This window comes from Oryzias latipes, chromosome 13, assembly GCF_002234675.1.
Source record: "Oryzias latipes chromosome 13, ASM223467v1".
NCBI lineage: Eukaryota > Metazoa > Chordata > Actinopteri > Beloniformes > Adrianichthyidae > Oryzias > Oryzias latipes.
Genome location: NC_019871.2, coordinates 31,187,234 through 31,212,576, shown reverse-complemented (window position 1 = coordinate 31,212,576; position 25,343 = coordinate 31,187,234). Strand labels below are relative to the sequence as shown.

Here is a 25,343-nt window from a genome sequence, read left to right as displayed (position 1 = left end):
CAGAATTTCCAACTAGCACTTCATGCCATAAACGTTGCTGACCCCTGATGTAGCGGGCTGAAAATCCTGACATGTGTTAAGAACTTTGACACAGATCTTCTGGAGTTCAAAAATCACAACTTGGGCAAAAATTTGCATCGCATCAACCAATCAGCAATGAGCACTGTGTCAACGATGTGACCAGTGGGTGGAGTCTAACATGGAAGCTAATTGTTGATGTTAAGTTATATTGTGTCAACATTTTCAACACGTGTTAGGATTTACTACACCTGAAAAGCGCTGCGACTAGAGAATCACGCCGGTCGCTTAAAGTCTGCTACAGAAACCTCCCAACTGAAAGTGGGAGTTGTTTTCGATGTGAACGTAGCATTTGGGTGGGTTTCTCAACACCTCATTGAAAAACTCGCTCAAACTAGTTTTTCTCAAAAACATCAAAGCTGTCTTTTTTTAAATTGACTTACGTTAGGACAATGCACATCAGTCAATGTTTTAGCTGGGCTACAACAGAAATACGCCAGAATCAGCGTAAGAGTTACTTTACATCTTTAGACTTTAGTCCTCCCATAGGACTAAAGTCTCATCTTTAGTCCTATGGGAGGTTGTAAGACAGTGGATCATTTTTTTCATCATTCACTGTTATGGGGGGGGGGGTCCATAAGTAACCCGCAATACGGGAAAGCCGCAAAGTAGGGTTACAGATAGGACTGTAACAATTAAACAATCTAATTAATTTCATCATTTGTGGTTCTGGTATGATTCCTGGTCGACTTTGGTTCATTTTGAACGATCCGTTTGGATCCGATTCTCTGACCTAAAGTGGATCCAGATCATCTTCATCCAAACTTCCAGAATTAAATTCCTGCTACTGAACAGTGAAGTTTTCCAGATTCTTGGATTTCTTCCAGATCATCAAGTGGAAATGAAATCTGTGTCCAAACAAACAAGTAAACTAGAATGAATGTCAAATCCATTCACATGTTAGTTTCCTAAAGTTCACCACTGTTGTTTTTCCACATCCAAAGAATCCAAAGTGAACATTCTTAGAACATTCTAGACACTGGATGGTCACATGACTTTACTCAAAGTCTGTCCACACATTGGACTGGAATGATGGACCGATCCGTGTTAATGAGATCACATGTATGTTGTCCGCTGTGATTGGACAACACACGTGTGATGACTGATCGTTTTTATCTTATGTTATAATCAACCTATCATATAGGTACCATGTCTCAGTCAATAGATAATAATCCATCTCTTTCGTTTTAAAACAATTTTATAATGCTATAGGTCCCTTCAAGTACCAACTTGCCTCAGACAGATTGATCTGGTTGATTCAATGGGTTTATCGGTTCATCAATTAATAGTTACACCCCCAGTTACAAATGGCTGTAAAACCACTAACTTCACATTTTAGGCTACATGTTTATCAGACAGAGTTGAAAATTTTCCCAATTTTCTCTCTTGATTAAACTCTCAAAAATAAGTCCAGTAATATAGAAGGAAAACAAAGATTTGATCGCGATGAAGATTTATATAACTGGCACACTGCATGTGCAACCTCTCTGAACAAGACACACAGCGCGGAAGTCGGACAGATCAACAGCCAATCAGGACGCAGAACACAGTGTGCTGTTAAAAAAAAATAAAATACAAGCTTTGCAGAAAAAACACAGCAAGACTGCTTGAACTGAAGTGAACTGCAACATAACGAGGGAACAGTGTATGGCCTACACACAGGACAGCATTTTCTGTCATCTCTACCCTGATGACAGCACACTGTAAACACTCTTTCATTTAATCAGAGTTACCAAAGCCGTCCTCTTTATGCAGTTGTTTGACCTGCATCCATCAGTGGTTTGGTGCCAAGGAGCATTACTGCCTTCATGCTGTTTGGAATTCTGCTGCACAGCGTTTAACCCACACCCGGAAATGAGGACACTCCACTTTGAGCAGCACCCATTCCAACTTTTTTTCCAATATTCCTCAAATACCACCAGATATATGAATCTGAAGAATTTGACAAACCAAGATGCTCTGAGTGAAGGTAATGTGCCAAGTGATAGCTCCTAAACTCTGGAACACATCTGTTCCTTCTCTCCTTTGATTCAGGTAAAGTTTTTAAAACCCAACGTGTAATAAACACAAAGGCAAGACAACTCAACAGAACCAAAAGAAAACCACTAGGAATAAGTCCATTGGTCCATGATGGAATGTTTTGGTTACTGCTTCCTGGACCGCCTCTTTTGGTCTCCCAGCACAGCTTTAGCAGCAGAACCTCAGCTACATCTGCAGCGACTGGTATCTTATTTAAACTATCATCACCCTAAAGTAAAAGGATTAAATTATGCATAAAGTGGGCATGCTACAAACAACTAACGTACTGTGAAAATGTAAAATAAATGTATACATTTTAACTCAAATTGTGTGCCTTTTTTGAGAATGTAAAAGACATGTGAGTGTTTAATTTAAAGATGGGAAAAAAAACACGAACTTGTTCAGTAGTTGATTAAAACTGTGGTGAAGAAAAATAAGGTGTTCAGAACATGGGAGGGGCTACCTCACTCTGGTCTGTCGTTGGGAGAGCGGATGCGACAGTCAACAGAGATGTTGTCCTTGTACTAGACTGTAGCAGAATGGCTGCATAGTAAGAAACACTGTTGACGTGTTTTATTACCTTCTTACAGTAGATCAGTCTTCTTGTCAGTCTCTAGGGTGAAGCCAAAAAGGTCATTTTTGAAGGAGTCCATGATCCACTTGACTAGCAATGCCTTCTTCTTGAATGCGGAATGGCTAATTTCTCTGGGCTGCAGCTTCTAAATGGCTTGGGACATGTCTGTCCACAGAGCCGCTTGGGCCTAGAGGTTGGAAGGGCATGATTAGACTACTAGATGTGAACAGCCAGCAGAGTTCTGATACTGAATGTCTGTTTCATCACAGTGTGACCATAATGGACACTATGCTTGACCACAAGGGTCACATGGAGTGATAGACAACTTTGTAGTCGTTTCATTTGACCTTCAGCCATGTGAACTTCCAGTTGGTTTGGTAAACTTCCAGTTCCGGGTTTTTGTGTATTATTCTTATTTGTTTGCTTGAAATAAACCATTTGAAATCAAAATCAAATGTGTCTTGAACACTAAAGTAAAGAGAGGGGTGGAGTTAGCCAATCACCTCAGGGCATCTGGGAGTCCTGAGGGTCAGTCCAGTCAACATGCAGCGTAGATCATTGCTAATGCAAAAACTGTTTTTGTGATGCCATGAAAAAGGACAGTTGGCTGGTTTCCTGAAAAACAACTCAGTGCCTCAGAAAGGTGAAGCAGTTCTCTGTCAGTACTGTCTGAATGTGTGCGTTGACCACTTTGCTGCTCTTCCACATCGAGAAGCCATTGAGGTGGCTCTGGTACTTCTCTTGAAAGCCTCTTGGACGCCTCACTTGGGAGGTAGTTTCGCATGTCCAACTGGGGGAGGCCTCGGGGAAGACCCAGAACGCGCTGAGCTAGTTGGGGAGCCCCTTGAGGTCACCCCAGCAGGTAGATGGATGTCTAAGAATATCTGCTTAGACCACTGCTCCCATGATCAAGCTACAGATAAACAAGATGAATGCATAGAAACTTTTATTTAAAGATTGTGACAATGAGTTGTCCAGTTTTTAGGTGTTTTGTCATGAACCTTATTTGAACTACCTATGAAGTATTGCTCAGAGAACAAACAGAAAACTTGGCAGTTTGTACAACAGCAAAAACACTACAAGTAATCCAAACACCCCAGGGTTTATTCACTCATTATAAAGGCATGCAGTTTTACAGAACTTCAATGAGTCACAAAAAACACACAGATCATTGATAATTACACACACAGTTCAATGACTGCAAACGTTAGTAACCCTTTCATTTGACTGTTGACTATAAAACATGACACCATGACACATGACTGCTGAATTTAAACCTGAACTTCTGCTTTTACACACATGAACAGTAGCATCTGTTGGTGTCAGATAATCGTCTAGCTCAGGGGTCGGCAACCCTTGGCTTCGGAGCCACATGTGGCTCTTTCATCCTTCTGTTGTGGCTCCCTGTGACTTTGGAAAATAATGAGTATTTTATAAAAATTCAATTTTATTTTAGTTTGTTCATTTTTCAGGGCATTTCAAAGGCGCTGCTGGCTCCATACGAAGCGCGTGCGACTTAAAAAACAGCTTCCTTAATGAATGAGCTCGTATTTATCGGCCAGAACTGCAGAGGTGATAGCAGGAGGAGACACGCGGGGCGACTTCAATAAACACTCCGGGTCCGGAATGGTTTTCTGCCGGGAACTTGACGTGCCGCGGGGCAGGGAGCAACTCTCTGATGACAGAGAGTTTGTGCTTAGTGTTTTTAAACACGCATGTGCAGTGATGTATGTGTCAGAGTAGGGGTGCTCATTACGTCGATCGCGATCGAATCGGTCGATCTTCACGGACATGAGGGTAGATCGCGGGACAGAGAAGATTTAAAAAAAAAGTACTTCTCAAAAATCCACCAGCCAATCAAAATCCTCACCAAAAAGGACGTGACTTGATTGACATGCAGAACGGCCAATCGGACATCCTCTGACACATACGTCACTGCAGACGCGTGTTTAAATTCACTGAGCTCAAACTCTCTGTCATCAGAAAGTCTCTTTCTGCCCCGCGGCACGTCAAGTCCCCGGTAGAAGACCAACAACCGGAGTGTTTATTGAAGCCGCCCCGCGTTTCTCCTCCTGCTATCAGCTCTGCAGCTCATCAAGGAAGCTGCGAGGCACGCGCTGCGAGGCACGCGCTGCGTACAGAGCCAGCAGCGCCAAATGCCTCATAATATGCCACGATGCTCCCCGCATTGCACCGTTTCCAGCAGAGCATGACATACGATGGTTGCTGCTTTCTGTCTTTGTAATAAAACGCCTCATCTGTTAATACAAAAGTATCTTTGTGTAATCTCACTGTGTAGTTTTTAATCATCAGTACATAAACAATAATGTTCAAATAAACATGTAACTAATAAACATGACGATGGAAAGAAAGAAGTACTAGTTTTTAAAAAAATTTCTGGACCGCGATCTACACTCATGTCCTTGAAGATCGACCGGTCGATCGCAATCGACGTAATGAGCACCCCTTGATATAATATAAACATGCGTAATATATATAATGATGTCAAAACGGGTTGTGGCTCCGGATGCTTTTTTTTCATTAGGAGCAGTCCCAAATGGCTCTTTGAGTAAAAGAGGTTGCCGACCCCTGGTCTAGCTGTTACACCCAGGAACTTACAACATTTAAATGCCTCAAAGAAATCATACGTTTCCCCAAAATTCACCTTTTGAGGAGGTTATTACCCATCAACCCAGCAGTTTCATGCCTCTGAACTGAACACACTTTAGCAATAACAATGATGGCAGGAAAGAGAAGACTGCTGTAACTTCTACTCACAATCCAACACCATAACATCACATATAACATATAAAAACCCTTCACCCCATATTAAGAAATAAATGATGAGCTTACACTTGGTACCATGCAGGAGTTACTGTGACCCCTCAGTGAAAAAGTTCAGCGCCGTACAGATCTACTGCGATCACTGAACGTGTTGTGCTGCATTTTTGTACATGTAGACGTTTAACTGTCCACAACAACTCGAGAGGTAAACCACTAAATATACTAAAAATGACATTCGACTCTAAAAAACAACCAGACTGGAAAATATAAAATACACTTAGTCCTCCTTTCATTTACCAGTGGATGGTAAACCAATGAAAAAAGAGGCCATGCTGTCACTGGGATTGGGGGGGGGGGGTATTTAGACCACTTTCTTACTAAAGAAAAACCAAGTGACAGCCTCAAAATCCCACTTCACCGTTTAAAAATACACTTTGTGGCCATTAAATCATTCTTTTATAAAACATTTAGATATTTACAATTATTGATCTATAACAGTGTTACAATTCTCTATTAATGAACAGCTCTAACTTATTTTATTTATTTATATCAGTCCAAAAAAATCTATACATGCCAATGTCCTTCTATACTTGAAGGACTTTGCCTCTGAACAGACTGTTGTGCAGCAGAAGAGGAGAATGGGAGCCTTCCGCTCAGTCTAAACATAAAATAAAAACCTTAGAGCCTTTTCTTTCAGAGCTAAAGAGCTACAATGGAGGCTTAGAATGTCCACTTGTGACTCTGGAGCCTCAGGTTGGAGACCCCTGTACTACAGGCTTCAGAAGCTTGCAGCTAAAGCAGACACAGATCCAACAATCTATGTTCTGGAAGGACGAAGCCTCTTTTCACATGGAGTCAAACGACACTCCATTTGCCTCAATCATAAAGACTGAGGAACAAGCCACACCTACAGAAGTCATTTCCCCTTTAGAGGAAAGATTCCACAGCATTAAGCTGACATGTCAACGATCTGACATCATAATGCTCTAGGGAGCAACAGGTTTATGCAGCTACACTCTTCTGAAAGTAGGACTAATATGCAAAAAACGAAAATATCTTTTCCAAAACAGGTGAAAACACCTATTCCATGACCAAAATAGCTGCATGCTTTCAATAAGGAAAACCAGCAGATGACTGACTCATGACAGCATCAGAGCAGAGCAATGGGACTTCACCAGTCTTGAGATTAAAAACATTGTCATTTTGTTCCTCACAGAACCAACAGGTAACCTCTGCGGCGATCAATACCAATCCTGTTTTCTTTTCTACCCTTCCATCTGAAGTGTTTCCAGGTTGTAACATTCAGACGGTAAACAGATCAACTTCTCAGTCTAAACTCTTAAGACCGCCGCAGAGTCGGCCTGTGGACTGGTGAGAACATGGCGGCGCCAGGACAACGTGCTACTTCAAAATAGCAAACAGTGGAAGTTTCACAGAAACCAGAGAATGTGCACCCAGCACCTCTGTGCAGGCGGCACAGACGGCAGGATGCTTTACACAGCAGGCCTCCACTTGCACTTGGAAGAACCGCGGTCCCTCCAGGGCAGGGTTGGGCCTGGACTCAGAACATTACTGTCGGGGTTACAAGCTGCCCCTCGGGGCAGACATGCTGGCAGCTCAGCCAATGCTGAACTGCGAGCGCCGGCTCACCTGGAAGATAAAAACAAAGCAGCATTCAGAGATCCAGCAGAAAAGATGGTCATGCAGAACCACAAAGCTAATGAGGGCTTGTATCCTCAACTCCCAACCTACTGTACATTCATTCAAAGCCCAAACAATCCTGGAACATGTTGGAACACAGCTCAGCTGTCTCCCCTCCTCAGAACTTGCTGAAAGAGCTGCACTTAGGAGCCTTTTCACAGCAGGGCTGTTTGCTCTCACAGACTGTGTGTTCAAGTTTTCCACGTGGACGGAGAAAAAGGAACATTTGGGCGGCACCAAAAGAAATCAACACTCCATGACATTGTCGGCACAACACAGAACTGCTGCTGTGCTGCTACTGAGCTCTGAACCATCAAGTTTCTGGGTGGAACGAATGTCTGGATGTGCAAATCAAGAAAAAGCTGAAAAATGTCGCACAGGCAGATGAGCTTTATGGAGTCGTGATGTTCAGTGGACGGCTCTACGACTGTGTTTGCCCAAATGTGCAAGCACTGTCTAGCTACGTTCAGCAACATGCGTTCACGTATACGTAAACGAGCGTTTCAGGCTTCTGCCTTCAAAACTCTTGCTTTCACGTGTCGCTACACATATTTTGAGACCGTTTTTGGGCTCACGGAAGTGCCAGCCTTTGAAAATTGATCATGGAGAAGAAATAACTGCAGCTTGTGAGCGGCTGGAATTCTATGACACCAGGTCTTTCGTATATCGGAATAGAGCTGTGACATTTGGTACCAAGCCTCTGTAGGTGGCTGACATGGGCTAGTATCAGGAACCAACAGTCCAGCATGAACACCATATGCTAAACATGCATTCAAGAACACGTATCTAGCATGTTTTTGAAGGCATCTTGACAGACAACGCATCCTGAACGTGTCTTGAACGTTTGAGCTAGCTCAGGTGGTTCGGTCAATTCTCACGAGAGCAGCAGGAAAGCAAACATTGGATAGAAATCTTCCATGGAGTCCACTCGTGACAATCTGGTCCTGCTCTTAATGTGAGGTGAAGCACCGTTGGTCCAAACAAAGGTTTGTCGGCTGGATCTGGTTCAAGTTTACAAGCCACAGACCAGTTCTTCAAAATGAAACGGTGGTGGAGATCCAGCAGCAAAGATCAGAACTGTAGTCCGTGTAACATGTGAGGGCCTACGTGTCATAGCCGGGCCGATGGTGGTCATCTGCAGCAGGCACTCCAGCGTCTCCATCATCTGCTCCTGCCGCAGAGCGTCCAGCCTGGACTGGCTCCAGGTTTGGTCGCCTTCCCCTCCACGCATGCTGCTTTTCAGGGTCACAGAGACGCACTGGAGCACGGTCATTCCTGAGGAAGAGCATGGGGCACAGTGAGGCATCTGCATACCTTATTTCTACTTTTTCTCTGTTTTGATTTTTCCATAACTTTAAATTCTGTAGCGATTTGAGTTTTCATTAATAATATTTACCACATTTAATGTAATTTGTTGTTTTTCTAGAACATCATCATGTAATAATGAGGGTTAAGGTCTTGTAGAGCAAACCCACATCATCATCCTTCCATCTCTGTGCTCGACAGCCAGCATCATGTGTGGATATAACAGAGAGCCCCCCCAAAAAGAAAAAAACCCACCTTCAATTCACAAGATTGGCACATGCTAGTTTGTTCCGGCCCTGCAACGGACAGGGAGACCCTCGCCTTTGCACAACAGTAGCTCAGTAGCGGGGATAGGCGTTGGATGGATGGATGGTTGGTACCAATCAGAGCCTGGATTTAACCCCTGAACACCTGTTGCTAAATAACACCCTTTCTTTGACATACAGTAACTCCCTGATTGTTCACGCCATCGTCAATTGGCTGATTTGACGGGGAGGGAAGCTGCTTTTCATATAAGCTTTGCATCGATGTGCAACAAATTACTACTGTAAAGTGTTGCAAAGTAACTTTTTTCTGCTTCCGAATCTGCTGGAATGACGTTTGTCGCAGTAACGGTTGAAGAGTTACGGTAGAGGAATGAACGTCAACACTGGAGCTCCGGTGTTAAAGGGTTACCCCTCCCATCATGCCAATAAGTCACATTTTAAACAGAAAATAAACATATCCGCATGTCCAAAACCTCTCTAAGGTCCTGATTTCTTCTCCAATAATGAATAAACTGGTGGGGGGTTTGTGAAAAAGCCGTTTGAGTTTTTTAAAGTTCAACCTTGTGCTTTACTAGCGGCGTGTTGCTTTGATTGGCAGGTGGTTGAGCCAAAACTCTTCAGATTTTTAGGATGTTCTTTAGCTGGGGGGGTGAACTCCAGCCGTTATGGCTGACAAACCTGCAGCTAGCGTATTTATGATGTGGCAGATTCCTGCTGCTCATTTCTTATGTTGTCTTCATTTACTTTTCATTGCTGATGTTTCTTTTTCCCTCCATGGGATCAAACATGATCTCAGAACATGTAAGCTGCAGTCTTGCCCGTTCTTTTCCCCAGGCAGAACGCCGCATGCTCGTTTTTCAGAGGTCTTTATCACAGTTCTTGCTGTCAGTAATGTGAAGGGTTGTTTGCATGAGAGGACAGGTGTGTTTGAGCTTGGATGGCACATAATCTGTGAGTAGATCATGGAGATGGAGGCCTGGCAATTAACCAGCAGCTCACAGGACTCACCGGCGTTATCCTTGGCCTCCACGTCTAGTAGCACGCCGTCCAGCATGGCTTGTTTCAGGACCTACAGCAAACAGAGAACTCATTGACTCACGCGTTCACGTTGACCTTTCTGTACACTATCTGGTCAAACTTTACATTAAAATCCTTTTTAGGTCATTTAATTTTTAATATTGACAGGTCTGAAGAAACATTTATTTAAACAGGATGTTTATCTGCAGTTAAGCTCATCTGCAATGTATGTATTCATGTTTAATTACTCCAACAGACATATATTTTTAACATTACTTAAAACAGAAACACATATTCATACCTAAATGATTACTAAAAAATTTAGTTTCTTTAAAAAGTAAAAACCTTAAGAGATTGCGTGCCTCAGTGTGTAAATGACAGAAGGCTTTGCTGCTCGTTACAGTTTGGTTTAACCCTAACCCTAAACCCACTCTGCTGAAAATGGTGTTTTCTGTGGCATTTTTCTGATGATGGAGGACATATATAAAGAAAATTAAGCTTAAAATGTATTTTTGATGTTTTTATTTAAGTCATTGCTTGAAAGCGATCCTATTTGGGGTGTAGAAAAATATGCTTGGTGGGACACAAGCTTCCTGCTCCAAGCTATCAGCATCTGTGAGGGGAAGGGGGGCGGGGTTGCTTCGTGCCACAATTCAGGGGTGAATTTCTCTCTGACTATTTTGGCCAATGGGAACACTTTTACAATAGACCAAAAGATGACTGGAGTGGGACTTTAATGCATTTTCTTGTTTTTTTCAGGTAAAAACTGCTTTGATAATCCTGAAGAGTTCCCCCACAGTTTAGTAAAGATCATTATTCATGTGCACACTGGTTTTTAATGGATATTTGACTAACAAAATTAGTCACATGGACTAATTGACATGAAACGTGATGTAAATTGGATTCAATCGATTGTCTATCTTGGCCGTCTGTCCTGCTCATGGGCTCTGAGGCTACGGTCCCATGTAGACCTTCATGAAACTCAGACAACCTTTGGTCGCCCGGGTCTGACAAAAGCACCAAAAACACATCAAACACATCATTCTCAATCTAAGGAACAGATTTCGAAAACTCTTGACAGGTTTGACTGTCAGGCCTCACCTGGGCTAACCTGAGCCGAGACACAGGAAAACGCAGAAAAAACTCAACCAACCAGCTGAGCAACATGCAGGACGCCTGAGACACATCTGTTTTTGCAAAGAAACACCTGTTCACGCTTAAGAGGAACTTACAAAACATTGGCACAAACTGTTTTGTTCAACTGCTGCTTAAGGGAGTGTCAAACCAGTACTACTGGCCCCCTCCAGAGAAAAGTCCAACTTATTCTAGAATGAGAGTTCAACCCGCAGGGAAGTCTGAGGTCAGGCATTTGTCCCTCTGACACACGAGAGAAGGCAACGTGCTTTCTACAAAAACAATCTTTCTGAGCGAGCTACTGCAAGATGTGACAGGGACTTCATTTGACGTCCTGCCCCGGATACAAACGCCGTATACAGTACTCGTTCAAACCTGTTCTACCTTTGTAGAATGCCCAAAAGGTTTCACAGTCCCAATCACCCTGACGGTGCGCCCACCGCCTAACACAGAAGCTCCAACTTGTTGTCAACACCCGACTCTTTTCTCTGTTCCCGAGGCAAAGCAAAAAACCCAAGAGAGTTAAAGCAGTCGAGTTACGCGAACAGACCACTAAACCGACTGTAAACATGTTCCGAGCATAGATTTTTGCATTCTTGATGAATGAATCTTTGATGATTATCACACTTCTTCCAGCTCATTGCTGCAGATTGACAGCAAACTCAGAATCAATGTCTGAACTTCAGCTTAAGGCACTGACCTCCAGGACTCGAACGTAGCCATTCTCAGCGCTCAGGTGGAGGCAGGACTTTCCCCACCTGTTCGTCTCGTTGATGTTGGCTCCTAGGCCAATCAAATCTGCCACCATCAGGTGCTGGTTGTGCTTTGCTGCATAGAGGAGAGCAGTCTGTGTGCGCAAAAGAGTGAACCATTAAAAAGCAAAAACATAGGCGGGTGGTCGTTCTCATGCAAGGGTACATCACCATTCCATCAGAATCTTTGGCATCCAGGCAGCCGAGAGCCGCCATCCTCCTAGCGATGGCATAGCCTAGTGCCCGCTTTCCAAAACACGCCGCTGTGTGAAGAGCTCTGCAGGAACAAGACGGGAGGTTAAAAGGGCCTCGGACTGTGTGATTACAGGAGATTTACAAGTCCAGGTTCAAAACTAGCACACATCGTGAACCTTACACCGCGTGCCGTTCTACGGTTTTACGAGCCGTACCGTCAATGAATAGTCCCATTTCAAAATGATGTCATATTTCAGGTGCACTGAGCTATAAGGCGCATTAAGCGAGACAAGAGTCCGTCAGTCAGGCAGACTTTAGTAGCTACATTCCCAGAAACTCTAGAAGTGGTAACATGCTACAAGTTAGCCACATTAGTTACGGTAGTCTGACTGGCAAAGCATCACTGAGAATACGCCAACTCGCAACCTTGCTAGGAACGCGTAAAAAATAAAAAAATCCTGCCCTGCTACATAATTAATCCATACACAAGGCACTCCAGGTTTTAAGGTGCACTGTTTGTTTTTTAATTAAGGCTTTTAGATGTGCCTTATGGCTGCATGGTGGTGCAGTGGTTCACACTCTTGCCTCACAACAGGAAGGCTTTGGTTTGAATCCCAGCTGGGACCCTTCTGTAAAGAGTTTGCATGTTGTCCCCGTGCATGCGTGGACTTTCTCTGGGCAGTCCAGCTTCCTCCCACCGTCCAATAACATGCTTCAAAGGTCAACTCGTTGCTTGAAATTATTCTTAGGTGTGCATGTGTGCATGTGTGTGTGTGTGTGTGTGTGTGTGGGAGTAAGATCGTGTGGACCTGTGACAGGCTGGGGACCTGTCCAGGATGTACCCCGCCTTCCCCCAACAGTAACCCGGAAAGACTCCAGCAACCCAGGGACCCCAGAAGGCATATAGTGGAGGGCTAATGGATGTATGAAGTTTGCCGTACAGAAACACAGTATTTACATCCTGCAGTACAGTGTACTTTCAACCTTTTCACAGTGTACTTTTGCCCTGGTGTAGAATGTAATTCCGTCCTGTAGTACAGTGTACTTTGTCCTGTAGTACAGTGTACCTACCCTGTAGTACAGTGTACTTACATTCTGCCATGCTGGTCCGTGGCCAGCAGCTCCCCATCAGAGATGCCCTCCAGTTGGTCATCTGCTTTTTGCAGTTGTCTCCAGAAGAAAGCCGAGCTGCTCAGGACCTGGTGGCGGTTCTGGTAGTTGCATTGTTCAGTGTCTCGCTCATTTTCCAAGAGTGAATGTTGAAGGTCAGAGGACAAACTGTAGGTGGGAGGCGTGGCTTGGTGGTATTCCGCTGTCCATGGACAGTAATCAGCGTACGACTCTGGACTGGAAGCCACGTCATCAAACTCATCACTGCTTCCTGAGGACAAAACACATGAAGATGACTCACCTGAGAGGGGTCAGCTGCTGTGGCCCCTAGGTGGGGTAAGTTACCTGTAGCACCCAGCTCTGAGTGCACGGGGCTGACCGACAGGTTCCTGGACGCGGCCCGGTAAGCGTTTCCTGTCCTCAGATCATCCTCCAGGACCTCCAGGATGATTGCCAGCTCCTCCAGGCTCTTCATGGCGGGTTGGACCTGAAGGTGAGGAGGAGTTATGGGGCGAGTTCCATGAGCAGCTCAGCGATGATGATGATGATGATGCTCACCCTGACGGCTCGGTTTCTGGGCCGCGCTCGCATTCGTTTGGAGACTCCTGTGGGGCAGACCGTCAGCATTACTCACACATCGTGTTTGGTGTTGATGATCATTATTCAGCGTTTGACTGACCTTTGCCCTTACCGCAGACCTGCAGAGTGTTTCAGGGAGGAAAGGACAAAGGCCTGTTATTCTCAAACACAGACATCACAAAGACTTCCCTCACATGAACCTGCAGGTCAAAGCACGGTGACCATGCAGGAAACCCCAGACAGCAGCTCCATGAGCTCCAACACGCTAAGACAGTTCTGGATCATGAAACAGCTTCCGTTTGTTCGTTTCAGGCCAACATCTTTCAGTTTCTGATGTTTTTGTTCTTTTGAGTTTGTTTGTATTTTGGTTTGTTGCCAAATCTGAAAAAAGGGAAACTCCAGCTTTGACGTCGCTTAAAAGTCAAGAAAAATGTAGAAATGTAAATCTTTTCCATTTAAACTTTATGTAAAACGATTAGAATTCATGGAATGGAATGAATAAACTGTATATTTTTCCATGAATATTTGTCCAAGTTTCAGCTTAATGAACTTTTTTCCATGTGGTCTCGTGGTAGAGTGTCCACCTTGAGACTAGAAGGTTGCGAGTTCAAACCCAGTCCGAGTCACACCAAAGACTGTTGGACACTCAGCACTACAGGGTTGAGGGGTTAACCCCCCAAACTAGGTCTGCAGGGGAGGGGGTCCAATGTGAAAAGTAATGGGACTTGAACTTTGGTGCAATATTCCAGTAACTAAAGAAAATACTGTACTTGATCGACAGAAAAGTCTCATTGACCGCCTCAGGTGATCACACAACCATCCTAAATGGATCAGACAGGAGAGGCTGACTGAATACATAGAAGTCCTGATCCGGCCGGACGGGCTCAGGGAATCGCACCTCAGACTGTTCCGCACGGTCTCCCTGGGAACGCCGGCGGATGTTCTGGAGCAGATCCTTGACGGGCATCCGGACTCGGACCCCCGCGTAGACCTTCTCCCCCTCAAAGGCGGGACGGCCTGCAGCTGCAAGACAAAGACAAACAGAAGAGCTGAGGGCGGAGACAGCGCCGCCTGCAGGATTCTGGAGGAGCGGCAGTCTCTGCAGCCGTTACTCAGTGGCGCCACCAGGGGGTGGCCAGGGGTGGCCATGGCCACCCCTCTCCGACACCTGGCCACCCCAGTGGCCACCCCAGTAGCCACTATAAGCAGTGGTAGCATCAGTTGTGCGTTTCATCCCAAATGCACAGCCAGCAAGCGGCAAGTCGCTCTGATCACCTAAACCGGCCCTCACCCCCTCCCCTCCCTGCTGCCTTTGAGTGCGCAGACATCTACAGAGGAGCCGCTGGACGCAGAATGAATAAGACGCGTGGTTCACTTCCGCGTTCGAACCCTCAGATCCTCCGGGCCGGTCAGACAAAAGAACCAGTCTCAGTCACTAAAGATGAACTTTCTTTATTACTTTTTCCTTAAGTCCAAAACGGCGACTGACCGCGCGCGTATGCGCTCCACACCCTCACACGCGCTTTACAGCTGCAAAGGTGTAAAAAACATGCGGTCTGCAAAACATGTAAACCCAGTGTGCAAATACTTGGTGCAAATACGCCACATCATCAGCGGTGGTAGATGTGTCATTACTTCTTATTAATAAGTAAAAAAAGGATGTCCCTGTCACACGCGCCACTCATTTTCATGGCACTATTTAAGCACTGGTTGTTGTGTTACCGCAACATTTTGATGTGTTTTTGTTTGCACAGAGTTACCTATAGTCATTAGTTGATGCTTGTGTCTGTCCATTTTCAGAGAATGAAGAGAAATTCAACATATATTCTTATTTTAAGAATAAAAGTGCAGCAGAAGGAGTGAAAGAGATGGTAGGGGAGCAACAGAGGAGTAGTGAGGAGGAGGAGGAAGATGAGACAGAGCAGCATGAATGACAGAAGAGAATGAGGAAGACAAAGATGAGACGGCATCAGAGGAGGGACAGTCAGCATCATTGGTCAGAGAAGCAAGGCACTACTCAGCATAAGCAGGGGCTCCACTTGTTCCTGGACCAACTGGTGAAGTTAGAATTATGTTACCCTATTAATAAAAATGTTTCATGATTATTAGTCTGAATAGAAATGTCAACAGATATAATTAATAATTAGAAGGATATTTTTATTATTATTTCAGAACAACAGATTTTATTTTTTGTTCATTATAGATATCTCTTATCTCTCAGTCAAGAGCCGAACACCCCAAGCAGACACACCAAAGCATTAAATATAAACAAAAAAAATATATATATATATCAGTAGTAGTATCTACTAATGGTATCTACTAGTATCTATTAGTTATTATACTAGTAGTATCTACTATAAGTTCACGTTCTACAAAATATCAGTAGGCATTTATCTTTCTGTTGGTTTTCTAAAGGTTGTTTTACTACGTTTGGTAGAATGAATTTTAAAAATATAGCTCATGGTTTTTGTGTGCCACCCCAAGATTTAATGTGGCCCCCCACTGGCCACCCCCATGAAAAAATTCTGGAGGCGCCACTGCCGTTACTGACTGCAACAGCAGCCCCACGAGTCCGCTGCTCAGTCTGAGCATGCGCAGACCCTGACGCACCGGATCAGCACTCAGTCGTACCGTGATTCCCGTCGGAGGCCGCCACACCGGGTTTGGGAGCGTCCCGCTTCTTCCTGGAGCTGGCCCCCATCACGCAGAGGAGCGACAGGCGGGAGCAGCTGCGGGGATGTGCGCTGTGCACGCGCGGCCACAGGTGGAGGCGAGGCTGGAGGGGCTCTACCCTGACACGGACTCAGCCGCTCTCTGAGGCTGCTCTGAGCGGCTTCGCAGGTACCTGTGCTCGGCCACGCCCACTGGAATTCACCTGGCTGTATGGCAAGCCCAGAGTGTCAAAAACAGCAAATTAAGATGCTAATTGAGAGCGCAGCTCAATTTTACAAAGAAAAGCAAAACAGAAAGACAGCAGCTGAGGCTCTATGTGCAAAATGTCTCTGATCAGATCAAAGATGGGATTAGAACTGAACTGTGTGCATGGACCCAGAGAAACTTGATGCGATTATAACAAATGTTCACAAACGCCACACTTTCAGTCAGAATGAATCATTGTGACAGAACTCTCTGAAATATCAGAAAGGCCGTAGAAGAAGAAATATGTAGTTTGTTGTAAATAAACAAACAGGCTGCAGCATAGAGCTGGGGCGTTTGCCTAGGAAGCACGTTTAAACTAGCCTGACTTTAACCCTGAACTCTGGCTGAAATCCACCTGAACTTGCTTACTCTGGGTATGTCGGTTCCAAAAGACCGGATGAGTGGAGTGGTTAGCACGCTTGCCTCACAGCAAGAAGCCCCCCGGTTCAAGTCCTGGCTGGGGGGACCTGAACCAAAACAGCAATGGGGGGGCCTTCTGTGTGGAGTTTGCATGTGTGGGTTCCCTCCAGGGTCTCCAGCTTCCTCCCACTGTCCAAAAACATGCTTCATAAGTCAATTGGCCACTCTGAATTAGGCGTGAGTGTGAATGTGTGTGTGATTCTGGCCCTGTGACAGACTGGCTACCTGTCCAGGACGTTCCCCGCCTTCACCCACAAGTGCCCAGGATAGGCTCCAACAGCCCCATGACCCCAAAAGGGATAAAACAGCAGAAGATGGATGAATCTTTTTCAATCAAAAAGTTGTCTTCTGCTCCTGATTCACAACATTTGAATAGAAAAATACTCAGAAACGCAATTTAAGCTTAACTTTCATAAAAACTGTCCATCATGAGAAAAATGCCTCAAGAAGATGCTAAAAACTGCAAAAGCATCATTTTCATCAACGGGGGGCTTTGAGGCCGGGGGATTGAACTCAGCCATGCATGACTGAACTGTATCTGACATGATGACTCTCTCTCTTTTTTAGGGAGCTTCACATCTCTGTAAAGCTGCCCCCCCCCCCCATCTGCTGAAGGAACTTTGATTCCAGCCAAACTGGCTGTTCTGATCTGGAGCTCTGCGCTGTTGACTTATTAAAGACGGGAAACAAGAAAGAAGAGAGTGCATGAAATATGAAGCCGGCGTCTTGGAGCTTCTGAACATCCCTCATCTCACGTTCTGTTGTAGGCGTGGACGCCATGCAGCGGGATCATCTCCTTCCTGCTGCTCGCCGCCTCAGCCCGGCTTTGGAGGGAGCGGATGCAGCAGAGCAGCAGCTGCACACTCCAGCACAGGAGTCAAGCCCCAGCTTAGTTCAGCCTTGAGTGGTGGAGCAGAGCCTGGAGGCGGCGGCGCTTCGGGCCTCCTCTGCCGGGGCGGGGGCTGCTGCTGCTGAAGGATGGAGGTCTGCAGAGCTCCATGATGCAAGCCGAGGCTGCAGGGAGAAAGTGACGGACAGCAGATCTGCTGCCTGGGTTGCATCACCTCCTCATTGGAGCAGCGCTCTGGCGCCCCCTGCTGGCTGTCAGAGCGCCGTTTGGAGGTGTAGCGAGCAGATGGGGTGGGGGTCAGGTTCAGCGTGGAATCAGGTCTTCAGGTAAAGGTGCTGGTGTGTCCCAACCAGCCAGACTTGACTTCTTAATGTTCAAACACAGCAATGTTTCCAGAGAATGTTTAGAGCAAAGCAGCTCCTTGCAGCTAAACAGGAAGTCTGCAACCTGCAGCTCCGGAGCCTCATGTGGCTCTCTGGTTAGGAAAAAATCCAAGTTCTTCCTGTTTTTTTGTTTTGTATTTTACTACAAGGTGTGTCAAACAAACCCCAAAAGGCAGGAAAGTTGAAGCAGAGTACGTCTCAGACTTCCTGTTGTTGGAAAATCCAAGGATTTGAAGATTCCTCAAGCTCCGGAAAATATGCTGAAGGTCACTTAGTCAGAATTCCTGTCTGAGATGCTCCAGCAGTAAAACAAACGGTGCTTTTTAAAAACATCATTGCTGAGATTAAACTATTGCTGCATTGAGATTCGCCCACAGTGTCTTTCATGTTAAAAGGGAGTCCAGTGAATCTCTGAAAAGTAAAAAAAAGACCGTTTTTTAAATGTTTGTTTTCTTTATTTATGCCAAAAAACCAATGATAATGATAATAATAATGCATTTTATTTAAAAGCGCCTTTCAAACCACTCAATGTATGGATTCAAAAGTGAAACAAGACATTTGTATTGATCCAAACAGCAGCAATAATAACAAGAGTCTGAAGGGAATCAGACTCTGTGGCTCCACCAAAAGGTCCCTGAGCTGCAGCTCCTCCAGGGGCGGGGCCAAAAGGAGTGAGCACTGACCGGACTTGAACTTCTGACGCAGACCCCTGGACTGAACCAAAGAGCCATCTTAGGAGCGTTTGTCACTTCAGGGATGAAAGAAAAACTCACATATTCTCCTGAAAACACAGAGAACCAACCCAGTGTTCTGGGGGAATGTTGGGATGTTCCCAGGATGGAACACTTTAGGGAGAAGGTGCGATGCTGCACGCCTGCATGATGCCTGTAGAGCAGAGGTGTCAAACTCATTTTCACCGAGGGCCACATCAGCATAGTAGCTGTCCTCAAAGGGCCAGATAAAACTTATACATGTAACTAAATATAATGAAAAATAAACGTAAGTACTCCTTAATGTTAAACAACTAATTAATTTATTTATAATAACTTTTGAAAGTGACAATTACAGTTGCATAGAAAACACATGTTTGTTTTTTCGTCTAGCATAAATCCTTTTACTTTTGATTCTGTCAGGTTAGGTTATATGGACAGTGAATAAGTCCTAATGTATAGTTGCCCAATCAGATATTTCAAGGCAGATTCCACCTAAATATGAATAAATACACACCAATTTTTATTTTTTATTTTAAGAGATGAAAAACTGTTATGCTCTCACATAAAATGACATGGAGGGCCACATTTGGCCCCCGGGCCTTGAGTTTGACACATGTGCTGTAGAGGGACAGGCCCCCCTCCCCATGAGGATCTGGACTGGGTTTTGTCCTCCGGACCCTCAGAGCTCTGGAGAAAATGTTTCCACATCACTGAGAGGCTGAAATCCTCACTTCTGTCAAGATGTTCTCTGTGGAAGGATCTTAGTGACCCCCCCTCCAGGAAAACCCTGTCTGCAGCGACACCCCCCGTCTGCAGCAGCTTGAGGAGCTGCAAGCTCGGACAAACAAACTGAAGTCTCTAAAATTCTTTCCAGTCAGCAGTGAAGTGGGAGAGTTGAGGGAACAGCTTGGATCTCCTGCAAACAGTGAGGGATTGTGGGATGCAGGTTCTGTTCTCTGAAAGCTGGACGGAGACTCTGCCTTTGTTTGTTAGAAAGCAGGAATAATAAATGAAACCCGCAGGTCAGCTGTGAGCGTGCAGACACCATGAAGATACCTGGAGGGGATTCAGCACACCAGGTGTTTGTAAGCTTTGTGTGTGTGTGTGTGTGTGATTATTTAATAGTAAATATGTGTTATTCACTAGTAGGACACCTGGAGCTCTGTCCCCAACAATAACCAAACACATTTCTTTAAGTGTATTTCTGTAATTATTTCATAAAAAGGACCATCTTGAGTTCTTGCAAAAACCTTTTTGTCCCTTTTGTTTTCATGTATTTCCGTCCATTTCAGACCAGACTGAACACGCTCATCCTGGTACTTTGGTTTTTATCAGTTCTTATTTACTTTAGCCTTGACGGCCGCCAGGCAAACATTAACCCGACCTTCTCCCTGCAGGGACTTTCCAGGTGTGCTTCGTCATCTTCCTCATGAGGGTGACCCGCGTGTGCAGCGGGCAACCCTCTCAGGGTCTGATTTGAACCTGCGGGGCTCTGCAGGAACCGCTCCAGTAGACGGTGAGAGTGATGAAGATGAGAAAAGCGACAACGGCGTTGCTCTGCAGGTTTGGACCTGCTGCACCAGAGCTGCGTGAATCCATACAGGGGCGGGGCGGGGCGGGGCGGGGCGGGGCGGGGCGGGGCCTAGCTGGATGTTGGCCTGCAGTTTTCTCTTTTCTAAATGAAAGGTCACTTTTGTGACGGCGTGATGACAGCGACCGGCCTGTGGGTCATCCCTGTGGGCTGCAGGTCGTGGACCCCCCCACGCTGAGGTCAGGCCGAACCGCCATCAGCTGTCGGGTCTAAAACTGTTACAGTCAGAGTTCACGTCACTAAATCAGACGTTCACTTCAGGCTTCTTTCAGTCATTTCTGGCTCTTTTGCCATTTGATCAAAGAACGATGTAAAAACATGAAAAAAAAATCTTTATAGAGAAAATTTTGTTCTATTAAATTTCTGAGAGAAAAACAGTTCTGTAAAGAGGATTTATTTCATTTTATTCTATGTTTTCCATACTAATTTATTCTGAAACATACAAATTAAAAGGTTAAAAATGTCCATTTCCACTTTTCACACTAAACAAGACGTTTGTTTAGGTGCAATCCCTGCAGTCACCACCAGAGAGCAGCCGTGAGTCACTTTTCCTGTACCCTACTTTTATAAAATGAAACTGATCTTTATTTTCTTTCCTGAGTGACATCAGGCAGCATTGGTCCAATCCTTCCTTGTCTGGCTGTTCTCTCGATTGTTTTCCACTTCAGTGAAAGTCTCGTTATCACTAAAAGGATCATCTGGCAGCCAAAGGCTGTAAACCAACGTTTTTATTCCATTTATTCAAATTATGAATCAAAAATGTGAAAAGGCAGAACTTTTACGTTCATCAGTCTTCAAACGGTCCCTCGGAGCTTCAGGAGACGCTGTCCACTTTGGTTCCTCATCCTAACCATTCACCAAACTGGGATCGGTGGCGCCACCTGCTGGACAAACGTTTTATTTAGAAAATGCAAGGATTGGAGCTCAAACTGAACATTTGAACGTCAGTGTTGGTTTAAGATCTGGTCGTTATTCTGTTATTAGCAGATTTAATTGATGCTTTTGTTTCACCATATAAATAGTTAAAAATGACATTTAATCGAATCTGTTAAGTTTTTTTTTCTGTCAAACTGTATTTTATTTGAGCACAAAGCATATTATAACAAAATGTATTTGTGTGTTATTGTGTGGGACATGTTCACACAGACAGAGGAGCTTTTATGGAGTTTCTGTCCTCAAAGCTGCACCAGACATCCATTCAAACCACATAACTTTATTTAAACCTCTGCACAGGACAAAGTTCTGATTCAGAAAACACCAAGAACAACGTAAACTGCAGCATTCATTACTTAAATCAAAGGTTTATCTTCCCCTTTTACAAAGAATAAAACAAAAGGGTGGGGTTTCTGTAAAAACACTTCAACAAACAAAAAGTTCTGCTTTTTTGTAGGACAGCTCCCAAACTTCATAACAGGAATGTTTCTTTACGTATGATTACGTGATATTTTTCACAAACAGGTGGACTTTCTGAAGACGAGGATGAACTTCTGTCTGGGAGATTTCAGGAAATTAGCAAAGCTGAGCGTCTCAGATCTGATGAAGGATGAATGAGGAGCGGCCCAAACGTGAAGGGGTTCCAACACAGAGGGGCCGTCCCAAATGTCCTTTAGGAACACAGAGGGACCGTCCCAAATGTCCTTTAGGAACACAGAGGGACCGTCCCAAATGTCCTTTAGGAACACAGAGGGACCGTCCCAAATGTCCTTTAGGAACACAGAGGGACCGTTCCAAATGTCCCTTAGGAACACAGAGGGACCGTCCCAAATGTCCTTTAGGAACACAGAGGGACCGTCCCAAATGTCCTTTAGGAACACAGAGGGACCGTCCCAAATGTCCTTTAGGAACACAGAGGGGCCGTCCCAAATGTCCTTTAGGAACACAGAGGGGCCGTCCCAAATGTCCTTTAGGAACACAGAGGGGCCGTCCCTAATGTCCTTTAGGAACACAGAGGGGCCGTCCCAAATGTCCTTTAGGAACACAGAGGGGCCGTCCCAAATGTCCTTTAGGAACACAGAGGGGCCGTCCCAAATGTCCTTTAGGAACACAGAGGGACCGTCCCAAATGTCCTTTAGGAACACAGAGGGGCCGTCCCAAATGTCCTTTAGGAACACAGAGGGACCGTCCCAAATGTCCTTTAGGAACACAGAGGGGCCGTCCCAAATGTCCTTTAGGAACACAGAGGGGCCGTCCCAAATGTCCTTTAGGAACACAGAGGGGCCGTCCCAAATGTCCTTTAGGAACACAGAGGGGCCGTCCCTAATGTCCTTTAGGAACACAGAGGGGCCGTCCCAAATGTCCTTTAGGAACACAGAGGGGCCGTCCCAAATGTCCTTTAGGAACACAGAGGGGCCGTCCCAAATGTCCTTTAGGAACACAGAGGGGCCGTCCCAAATGTCCTTTAGGAACACAGAGGGGCCGTCCCAAATGTCCTTTAGGAACACAGAGGGGCCGTCCCAAATGTCCTTTAGGAACACAGAGGGACCGTCCCAAATGTCCTTTAGGAACACAGAGGGGCCGTCCCAAATGTCCTTTAGGAACACAGAGGGACCGTCCCAAATGTCCTTTAGGAACACAGAGGGGCCGTCCCAAATGTCCTTTAGGAACACAGAGGGACCGTCCCAAATGTCCTTTAGGAACACAGAGGGACCGTCCCAAATGTCCTTTAGGAACACAGAGGGACCGTCCCAAATGTCCTTTAGGAACACAGAGGGACCGTCCCAAATGTCCTTTAGGAACACAGAGGGACCGTCCCAAATGTCCTTTAGGAACACAGAGGGACCGTCCCAAATGTCCTTTAGGAACACAGAGGGACCGTCCCAAATGTCCTTTAGGAACACAGAGGGACCGTCCCAAATGTCCTTTAGGAACACAGAGGGGCCGTCCCAAATGTCCTTTAGGAACACAGAGGGACCGTCCCAAATGTCCTTTAGGAACACAGAGTATTTGGATCTAAGTGACTCTTCTTCAGAGGGGGCCTCAGCGCTGCCGTCCTACAGGCAGGGGGGAAGACCCCTATTTTCAGATGTTATTTTTTGTGCTGTACCCCCAACCTTAAATCAGATCATTGATGATCAAAGACTTCTTTAGAAGTTATCTGACATTAAAAAGCGCCGTCCTCATTGTTGCGGCAGACCTGATGTGAGCTCGGTTTGGGTTTGTCTTGTGAACTGGGCGGAGATGTCTAACATGGAAATCATTAGAACATCTATTGGTGATGCAGACTGACAAACTAAAACACTAAACTGTAACTGAACAAAAATGTGAAGTGACCGCGGGGGTGGAGCGTCCTTCATGCACTTGTTTATGTGCAGACGTTAGAGGACAAAGGAAATTCAGCAGAAGGAGAGCTAATACATGACGAAGTTTACGCAGACGTTTACTCGCCATGTGGCGACTAAAACTCTAACTTTTATCCCCAAAGAGGAGAAAATGCTGCGGACCCTTCAAAATAAAAGTCTATCCTGATAGACTCATTTTATTATTGAGAGAAAGTTCTATTGTAGCTGTTTTATCGCCCAGCTCTACATCCGAATGACAGAATTCTCCCCTGAAAATCTTCAGCGTTTCAGGAGATTTTCCCGCCGTTTCTGAGTCAGCTGATGCCATTTCTCCGTGCAGAGGCACAAACTCTGGTTGTAGGGACTCAGGAACCAGGAGTGAATTATTCCTTAGCAAACGGCGAGGAAGCCCCCCCCCCCCACACACACACACACAGCACCTCATTCGGACGCTAACGTCTCATTTAAGCATCGTGAGTTTTTGTGAGTCACATGACTGTCAAACCACGAATAACGGGGGGAACACTGTTAAAAAGTAAGACGGAGTTTAGAACCACCATAAAAAAGAAAAGAAATGATTAGCCCATAGGATTGTAAAATAAGGATTCAGGATGATAAAATGTTTCAAAGTCAACATTTTATGAGGATAAACTAATAATAATAATAATAATAGATTGGATTTCTGTGTGCTTTTCCAGGCGCTCAAAGGTCTCAGTGTGTCCATTATTCACTCACTCCTCATTCACGATCGCACATCCACGTTTCAAGAAGTAGTGTTTTACATTGAGAAAGTCATGCTTGTCTGAATCAAAATGTGTTATTTGATGTAAATAAACGTGGACATTTACCGACAAAGCTCAGCGAGATTCCGTCAGTGGTCACCAAACCCCGGGCCGCGGACCGGTTGAAGGTCAGACAACATTTTATGTCCGATCCAAACCGGGTCAAAGTTTGCATTTGATATTTATAAGCTACTAGTTTCTGAAAAAAAAAAGATTTTTCCAGTTAAAATTGAAAACAGACAAGAAATTCTGTTGAAAACAATCTGACAATAGTAGCAGAATTGAAATTTTATTTATTTTTTCAGATGACGAAGATTCAACGAAACAAACTTATTGATTTGTAAAAGTTTTTTTCTGATTTGTAAAAACACATAGAACACTTTTTAGAACTGAAAACTCAACCCAGTCTCTGATCATCTTTTAGGGCAGAAGGATTTTTCCATAAATCCTGATTATTCATTAGAAACATTTGATCGTTTCCTAACAGATGCCTAATTCACCCTTGCTGTAAACCAGCAGCAACCGTGGTAAAACTGGTTCTATCAATGCTATGCTAAAACATGAATGCAGCGTGTCATCATCTGCGTTTGTGAAACATTCTGACGTCAGTCGGATCAGGCGGAACATCGCTCTGAATCCATCTGGATGTGGAGGAAAACTCCGGTTTGGTCTGAAAACAGCAGCTTCACGGCTGAAGTCAAAGGTTCTTCTTCGGTTTCCTCGCTGACTCTGTTCTCCCCAAAGAAACCTTCCAATAAGTGTCATTGAGTAAGTAAGCGTTGAGCCGTCAACTTTGCAGTCGCAGCCGCTGCTGAAAGTCACATGACACATCAAGACAGACGGATGTGGAGAACAGGATTCCATTTCCAAAATAAAACTTCCTTTAGTATCAG

At 45.0% G+C, this 25,343-nt stretch overlaps 1 protein-coding gene and 1 long non-coding RNA gene across 3 annotated transcripts; one reads left to right on the top strand and one right to left on the bottom strand.

Annotated features, from left to right (window-relative positions):
- Positions 1-6,716: 6,716 nt before the first annotated feature.
- LOC101156911 (NF-kappa-B inhibitor zeta) lies at positions 6,717-16,308 on the bottom strand. 2 transcript variants are annotated; one of them, XM_004076006.3, is made up of 11 exons: positions 16,146-16,308; positions 14,413-14,537; positions 13,615-13,633; positions 13,494-13,540; positions 13,281-13,422; positions 12,918-13,206; positions 11,802-11,907; positions 11,579-11,725; positions 9,736-9,796; positions 8,264-8,431; positions 6,717-7,105 (listed from the first exon to the last, which is right to left on the bottom strand). In XM_004076006.3, the coding sequence occupies exons 1-11, from the start codon at positions 16,213-16,215 to the stop codon at positions 7,017-7,019; spliced, it is 1,263 nt and encodes a 420-aa protein (XP_004076054.1). In that variant the 5' UTR covers positions 16,216-16,308; the 3' UTR covers positions 6,717-7,016. The 2 variants fall into 2 exon arrangements, with proteins under 2 accessions (XP_004076054.1, XP_011481337.1); XM_011483035.2 differs by lacking the exons at positions 6,717-7,105; positions 8,264-8,431 and having other exon boundaries at positions 8,438-9,796.
- Positions 15,985-18,452, top strand: LOC111948471. The gene is made up of 2 exons (XR_002874487.1): positions 15,985-16,355; positions 17,421-18,452. It is a non-coding gene; the product is annotated as an uncharacterized LOC111948471 (long non-coding RNA).
- The last annotated feature ends 6,891 nt before the right edge of the window (positions 18,453-25,343 follow it).

What these genes read in the sequence shown, in the direction of transcription:
- LOC101156911 (XM_011483035.2), bottom strand. Translation starts at nt 16,215, where the DNA reads ATGGGGGCCAGCTCCAGGAAGAAGCGGGACGCTCCCAAACCCGGTGTG. An exon ending in GGCCTCCGACGGGAATCACG is followed by an intron (nt 14,538 to 16,145) that starts GTACGACTGAGT and finishes TTTGTCTTGCAG; the next exon opens with CTGCAGGCCGTCCCGCCTTT. An exon ending in CTCAGAGCTGGGTGCTACAG is followed by an intron (nt 13,207 to 13,280) that starts GTAACTTACCCC and finishes TTTTGTCCTCAG; the next exon opens with GAAGCAGTGATGAGTTTGAT.